Raw genomic sequence first — 8,258 nt, 5'->3', positions numbered from 1 at the left:
TGTGTGTGTGTGTGTGTGTGTGTGTGTGTGTGTGTGTGTGTGTGTGTGTGTGTGTGTGTCATGTTTAAATAATGCAGTAGTTAGCTCAGGTCCTCTACCAGAGGCCTGGGAGCTTGAGGGTCCCATGCATTAACTTTGCTACTCCTATGACTGCACTGTTCTGCATATAGATCTCAGATGCCGTTTGTGGGATGTGCTGGTAATGGTCACCAAGATTGCGGTCACTGCCCCAACTCCTCCAATTACCACGGGGACCACTAATAAAATGTAAATAAAATAAAATGTTTTTTCTCATGCTAAGCTTTCATGTAGAAATAATTCCATACTGAAGCAGCACTGTAAATTGTTCTTATATCCTCTTATCTTCTTTGTGTCCACCCTAAAACCATGGTTACAATAAGGCATCTAGCGATGGCATTATTTTTGTGCTACTATTCTGAGCGCAGGTAAAAAAAAAAATAAATTCAGGTGCAAGTGTTGTATTTTGAGGAGAAATTTATTTTGAGTGAACAAAATTCATTGCTGCGTGCAAAAAAATGTATTTCAGTGTTTGCTGTTATCCATACACACACACAATAGCAGCACCTCTCACTTTTGCATTTGCGCTAGCTCGCAATGTATTGCTCGCGCTCTCAACATTTCTGCCCGTACATGTTCAGCTCTTTCTGTACACCATTATATTTGTGCCATAAAACCAGCCAATCACAGACTTGGATGCAAAAAAGTCTGATTGTCTGTTTCGGTCTCCAATCAGCTCGAAATGACGAAAAGCAATATCCCAGAATGCATTTCGTCCAAAACTCAGTACAAAACACAGAGTGGCAGAGTTTGAAATATTACTCTTTCTGGGTCACAAAGTAAATTTTTAAGATATTTTCATGTGAGAATAGTGCTGTGTAAACTTCAAATATCTGCTTGATTTTTCAAGACATCACATATTTGCAAAAGTGCTCTAACGTTTTCGGAGATGCCTGTTACCCACCAGCTGACCGCATAGCTGGACTCGCCATTGGGCATACCAGGCATTTGACCAGTGGGCCGATGGTGATTTTTCATTTTTATGTTTGCTTGTTTGTTTGTTTTTGTAACAGTTTATACAATGAAAGGTGGTTGATTAGCCAATTGGTCATGATCAACTCTGAGCTGGACCAATTACAATACATCTGCATTGAGGTGAAAAGGAAGCAATTTGTCCCGTACTTCAGCTAGAATGAAAAAAGGACACAAAACTGGAGTTATTCTGTGTCTTTGCTGCACAGCTGCCTCTTCTCTCATTCTCTCCCCTCCCTCTCCTGTTGCTACTTCAATCATGAAACTGATCAATGATCACCTGATCGGCTTTTCTGCTGAAAGTCCCGTCTCTCTTTGCGCCAGAAAGAGGAAACCAGCGGATGTTTAAGCTTGATCAGCTGTTGTTAGAATATATTTAAAATGACTTTCTAGTATCAGCTGATGTTTGCTGGAGCCACAGCTGTAAAAGCTGCTGGCCACGATATCGGTTTGGATATCTGGTGAGAGGGAAACATGAAGGTGATACATCATACATATATACCAACAAGACAGTGTACATAACTGTCACAACAGCGTTTGTTTCAGTTCAAAGGCTTTAAGGTTTTTCCTGTAATACCTGGTGGTGTAGTTGGCTGATTTTTTGTCCCAGTCCAGCCCTGGCTGATTGGGTGGTGAAGGCGCGGACTCCCGGCACTTTGTTTTAAAAACCCTTTTTGTTTCTTTCACTACTTGGGTTAAACACAATATATAAGTCACTTAGATAACTTCTAAATGGTAATGTTTTGTTTATACCTGGACCGTTTAATTTAAATCTGAAGTCTTGGAGAACTGTAAGTCTGTTTTGAATTTCACCCGTCATATTATGAAAGGTTTTCCTCCTCAATTTAAATATTTTTTATGTTCGACTTAATTCAGAGTCAGCTGTCTAAATAAGAACAGAACATTTTACATCAGGGGATATTACAGCACACTTTGGGTGTGATTGTCCCCCATTATCCATCATTACATTTGTTGCAGAGAAACAAGCACAGGGCTCTCATTGATTTAGCGTATGGTGAATTATATATTTTCATTTACTTTACATTTGTTTTGTGTTGTGTGTCTTATTTTGAAATAAATATTTTTGCGTTACCATATCGACCAAAGAGCATTAAGGGGCAGAGAGGAGGATGTCACTCTCAAAGTTGTTGGCACATTTCAGAAGGACACTGCTAATAAAGTTACACATTTACACAGTGAATTTGTATTGATTATTATATTTACACAATACCACAGTTTTTGTTTTGGTCGTATCATTTTATTTTGTTGTATTTCTCTGTGAAATGCTAAGGCTGGTCCTTGAAAATATTGTCTGACATTCCGTGATGCAAAAAAGGTTGGGGACCGCTGATCTAAGTGACTTATATATTATATGTTTAACTCGAGTAGTGGAAGACCATGGGGGGTTTGAAAACAATGTGCTGGGAGCTGCGCCTTGACCACCCGGTCAGCTAGTGGGTAACAGGCATCTCCAAAAATGTTAGAGCGCTTTTACAAATATGTGATATGATAAATCAAGCAGATATTTGAAGTTTACACAGCACCATTCTCGCATGAAAATAACTTAAAAGTTTTGTGATACAGAAAGAGTAATATTTCAAACCCCACCACTCTGTGTTCCTCCGCCACTGCCTCGTTTGAGTTTTGGATGAAATGCATTCTGGGATATTGCTTTTCGTCATTTCAAGCTGATTGGAGACCAAAACAGACAATCAGATGTTTTGGATCCAAGTCTGTGAAGATCTCATCCCGTGGGGTCAAAATGATCATGAGAACGGTGAGCAAAGATCCCAGAACCACACGGGGGGACCTGGTGAATGACCTGCAGAGAGCTGGGACCAAAGTAACAAAGGTCACCATCAGTAACACACTACAACGGCAGGGAATCAAATCCCGCAGTGCCAGACGTGTTCCGCTGCTGAAGCCAGTGCATGTCCAGGCCCGTCTGAAGTTTGCCAGAGAGCACATGGATGATACAGCAGAGGATTGGGAGAATGTCATGTGGTCAGATGAAACCAAAGTAGAACTTTTTGGTATAAACTCAACTCGTCGTGTTTGGAGGAAGAAGAATACTGAGTTGCATCCCAAGAACACCATACCTACTGTGAAGCATGGGGGTGGAAACATCATGCTATGGGGCTGTTTTTCTGCCAAGGGGACAGGACGACTGATCCGTGTTAAGGACAGAATGAATGGGGCCATGTATCGTGAGATTTTGAGCCAAAACCTCCTTCCATCAGTGAGAACTTTGAAGATGAAACGAGGCTGGGTCTTCCAACATGACAATGATCCAAAACACACCGCCCGGGCAACAAAGGAGTGGCTCCGTAAGAAGCATTTGAAAGTCCTGGAGTGGCCTAGCCAGTCTCCAGACCTCAACCCCATAGAAAATCTGTGGCGGGAGTTGAAAGTCCGTGTTGCTCGGCGACAGCCCCAAAACATCACTGCTCTCGAGAAGATCTGCATGGAGGAATGGGCCAAAATACCAGCTACTGTGTGTGCAAACCTGGTAAAGACCTATAGTAAACGTTTGACCTCTGTTATTGCCAACAAAGGTTATGTTACAAAGTATTGAGTTGTATTTTTGTTATTGACCAAATACTTATTTTCCACCCTGATTTACGAATAAATTCTTTACAAATCCTACCATGTGGATTCATGGATTTTTTTTTCACATTCTGTCTCTCACAGTTGAAGTGTACCTCTGGTGCAAATTACTGACCTCTGTCATCATTTTAGGTGGGGGAACTTGCACAATCGGTGGCTGACTAAATACTTTTTTGCCCACTGTATTTGGCAATGATTCGACTTCTGCTCTGTGTTTGTGTGGGACCCCCGTCAAAAACATGTCCATTATTATTTTAAATCCAGGACACCCCCCCCCGCACACACACACCGCACCACACACGCAAGCACTTTGGCAACCACTTCTATAATGTGTCAGAGTGTTGGCTGAGGTTTGCAATTTGAAAAGGATTGAGTATGTTTCAGAGCAGCATATTCCATTAATATTAACTGCAAGGGTCTGTGTATATGACATCTACTTCTAGAGTCACGCATGAGTCTAATTATTTTTTATCAACAGCCCGAGGCCAAGTAAATTTGTCCAGCTCAAAAGCATGCCATTTACTTTATTGTGGAAGCCACACAGTTTCTATTGACCTACAATATTGAATAAGAAAATTAAAAACTCAGGATCAGGATAAACTGACTTCGAAAACCATAACTTTGTGCTGAATATATGGACAGAATATATGTGCATTTTCCTGTATTTAGTTTAACACTTTTAATGTCCACATATTTTTACTACAGACTTAGTGGCACAGAAGAATGTAAATTCAGATACTGTAGCCTTTTGTCAGTTGACACTGCCTCTTTCTTTTTGACAGTGTCATTTACATATTGTCATGCCAACCTCAAAATAAGCTGTAAACGCAAACATTACAGCTGAATATTCTTACTCATTTGTTTTTTTTGCTGTTGTGGCTTCCTGTATTCTTTTCAGATGAAATCATTTGTACAGCAACTCAGCAACAGACGAAAGGTAGGCTATGCTTTTTTAATGACACACACATATACACACATGCATGAATAATGTTAATGTAAATAACTTAACCCATTTCATTATTATGTCTCATGAATTGTTTTAGAGACGTATATAATTTGAATGTAAAGCAGAGAGGTTTTGTTTGCTTGTTTATTTTTTAATCTAAATAAATCTTCTTAACCCTACAGGATGAAGTGGTTGATCTTATTTTGTCTGGTGTTTTTTGTGTATCTTGACGTTTCCTCTCAGAACTTTACAAACATTTCTGTAAAAGGTAAGTGAGATAATATACATTTTTAACTTTGTTTATATCACAGCAAAACATGTAATAGCTGCACTGGTCCACCGTCGGATGTCATGTTTTGCTTTCTGCTAAGCATGAAATGGATACACATGTTTAACAGGGTGATATTCTATTTCAAGTCAACATGGAAATAGTTATGGCAAAAATAGACATTGCTAACATTGCTAACATGTCTCTTTTAGCCATCCAGTGTAAATATTTCTGGTATAGAAGGAGCAAGGAATGAGCCTCATGCCTTTCTTGTTCACTAGTGACTTGATGCCTTTAAATATAGTATCTCCCCCTGCTAGTACTTAAGCAGGACTGTCTATTTCTTGCTTATGATAAACAAAGTAGGCCATCCACACTATTGACCAGCGTGTTTATTACCCGTTTATATGGGGTTGGTTTTGAATATGAACAATGAAATATTTCCCACAGGGTAGAAATTTTATGCTTGCTAAAAATGTTAACAGATCAAGGTGCTATAAATACTGTAAAGACATCAAAATAGTCTACAGAACTCATATGTTCCATAACGTTGCAAGACTCCCCACCCTCAACTATACTCAATGCATAGCAGACCCTCATCCTTGGAGCTGCTTTAGCAAAATCAGATATTTCTCACCTGTGATAATTTATCGAGAAATTTAACAGACTTTATTGTTCATGTCTAAGTAAGACTGCCCTTCTTAAAGTAAGTGGGTTGCTGCAACTCACTTGCATTAAAAGCTACAGATACTGAAAGAGCACATCTCCAGGGCTCAAATATACAGCCAGCGCAAAAGAGCTGCTTTGATCTTATGTGGGCTGGACCAGTGAAAACCAGTGAAATTTAACTCGATAAGTTATTTACTTTAGTGTAGCATTAATGGCTATGGGGGGCATCCTAATCAGTAGAAAAAGATGTAAAAATTATGAAAATACAATTAAATGTCTGAAATTTCTCTTCTACTTAACATTTTCCAAAGCTATCCAGTGGGCTTTATTGGAGTCTTTGCAAGATTGATTTTGCCAGCTCTAGCAGCTGGAGTTAGTGATGTGTCTGGTTCCGCTGACAGGTATGCCAGCACAGTGAGTGTTGGGTGCAGACACTCGATCTGCAAGCCCAAGTATTATTGGGAATGATACTAAAACCCAAGTTGTTCCATGGAGTATGAATGCATGTGAAATGTTAAAAAGTGTAAAACAAAATGCTTGTAAGTAGCCCTTTGAGCTGAACTTTGGAATATTCTGGGGACTTGTGTGGTTCTTAACTTGTTAAAAGGGGTCCTAATATTTTTATTTCATTCTACTCTACAGTGAGCCCTGATGCTGAGAAATGTATGAACTATAAAGTCAACCTTTCAGGAACTGGAGGCTATGCAAACACTATCAAGTAAATATTTTCAGTCTTTTCAAAGAAAAGATTTCTTTTCTTATTAATTCATAAGTAATTTGAAAAAAGCTGCATAGAAATGTGATTAATTCTGATTTAAAGCTAAGTTACTCTATTTTATGGAATTAATTAAAGAGTATAAATCAAAATGGCACATTATCTTTTTTTTTTTTGTCTTTTTCCACAAGGGACTTGGAGAACATAGAAAAGACTCTTGAGAACATAAATATAAATGCGACTATATCGATATCATTTGGAAATATTGTGGCTCTCCTGTTTATACCGACTGCTCCCTTCAAAAGCGTTACACTTCATGCCAGTGACAGCCAAGTAAGAAAAAGTCAAAATCTCATTGGCTTTTATACTTACTTCCAGATTTCCAATAATATCAACATCACCACTGTGGTCTATGCAGAAATATCTCAGCAACATCTAAATAAAATAGCTCTAAATTATGTACAGCTATGCCTTAGCATTCAGCTTTTCACCACAAACAAGTAATATTATTTCCTTGTATTTGTCACAAATATTTTTTAAAAATATCTAAAACAGACATAAAGCTTCTCTTTCTGTTTGTTACAATATAATAGGCAGGCTTGAAGAATGTCTCCAATACGACAGTCAGTGTTGAACTCCCGGAAGAACTGAACCTTGGACCAACGAACATGATTGTGTTCTCCAACCTTAAGCTCCCTGAAACAAACATAGGATACAAAAGTAAATGAAAATAAATATAGCTAAACACACACACACACACACACAACACACACACACACACACACACACACACACACACACACACACACACACATATATATATATGTACACAGACATATATATATATATATATATATATCGCGCCGTTTTGAGTGAGGCGATGCTGAACGATAGGCTATAGGCTAAAAGCTAACTAGAACAACAATACGTCGCTCAAGTGGAACAGCGAAGCGCAATACGAAAGCTAAGGGGTTGTCACATGATTCGGAAGGCATTGTGGGCATTGTAGGCTCAGCCAATCAGAGCCAGTGGATTTCGTTACAGGGCATTTTGCCGTACACGGGCAGAAATATTGCCGTTCAGTGCCTTCGTAATTGAATTTTTTGTTGAAATCGGGGTATTCGTAAGTCGGGGTTCCACTGCTTTTTTTTTAAATGAATATTGGTAGATTATCTTGTTAATAATTTCACCTCCTCACTACGTACGACTCTGGATACTGTAGCTCCTGTGAAAACTAAGGCCTCAAATCAGAAGTACCTGACTCCGTGGTATAATTCTCAAACACGTACCCTAAAGCAGATGACTCGTAAGTCTGGAGAGGAAATGGCGTGTCACAAATTTAGAGGATCATCATTTAGCCTGGAGAAATAGTTTGCTGCTTTATAAGAAAGCCCTCTGCAAAGCCAGAACATCTTACTATTCGTCACTGATTGAAGAAAATAAGAACAACCCCAGGTTTCTCTTCAGCACTGTAGCCAGGCTGACAAAAAGTCAGAGCTCTTTTGAGCCAACAATCCCTTTAACGTTAACTAGTAATGACTTCATGAAAAATTACCAATAATCATCCCACAGTGTAATATTATCTACAGCTACTTTCAGTACCATTGATATTAATTGAGACTCTTTTTCTCCAATTGATCTTTCTGAGTTAACTTCAATAATTACTTCCTCCAAACCATCAACGTGTCTTTTAGACCCCATTCCTACAAAACTGCTCAAAGAAGTCCTGCCATTAATTAATGCTTCATCTTAAATATGATCAACCTATCTCTAATAATCGGCTATGTACCACAGGCCTTCAAGCTGGCTGTAGTTAAACCTTTACTCAAGCGCATTAAAAGCTGTAGGTATTACAGGTACTGCGCTGCAGTGGTTTGTATCATATCTATCTAATAGACTCCATTTGTGCATGTAAATGGAGAGTCCTCTTCACACACTGAGGTTAATTATGGAGCTTCCACAGGGTTCAGTGCTAGGACCAATTCTGTTTACATTATACATGC

The 8,258-nt window shown here is 38.9% G+C and overlaps 1 protein-coding gene across 1 annotated transcript in view; it reads left to right on the top strand.

Annotated features, from left to right (window-relative positions):
- Positions 1 to 4,517: 4,517 nt before the first annotated feature.
- Positions 4,518 to 8,258, top strand: part of LOC102294157 (adhesion G-protein coupled receptor G1) — an 18,964-nt gene continuing 15,223 nt past the window's right edge. Inside the window, exons 1-5 of the mRNA XM_042214790.1 lie at positions 4,518 to 4,594; positions 4,786 to 4,871; positions 6,183 to 6,258; positions 6,447 to 6,588; positions 6,849 to 6,963. Coding sequence (XP_042070724.1) covers positions 4,787 to 4,871; positions 6,183 to 6,258; positions 6,447 to 6,588; positions 6,849 to 6,963 — 418 coding nt within the window. The 5' untranslated portion in view covers positions 4,518 to 4,594; position 4,786. The remainder of the gene's footprint in view (positions 4,595 to 4,785; positions 4,872 to 6,182; positions 6,259 to 6,446; positions 6,589 to 6,848; positions 6,964 to 8,258) is intronic.

Source organism: Haplochromis burtoni, unplaced genomic scaffold (assembly GCF_018398535.1).
Source record: "Haplochromis burtoni strain Fernald_Lab_line unplaced genomic scaffold, NCSU_Asbu1 Contig_610, whole genome shotgun sequence".
NCBI lineage: Eukaryota > Metazoa > Chordata > Actinopteri > Cichliformes > Cichlidae > Haplochromis > Haplochromis burtoni.
This window is presented reverse-complemented; position numbering and strand designations above follow the sequence as displayed.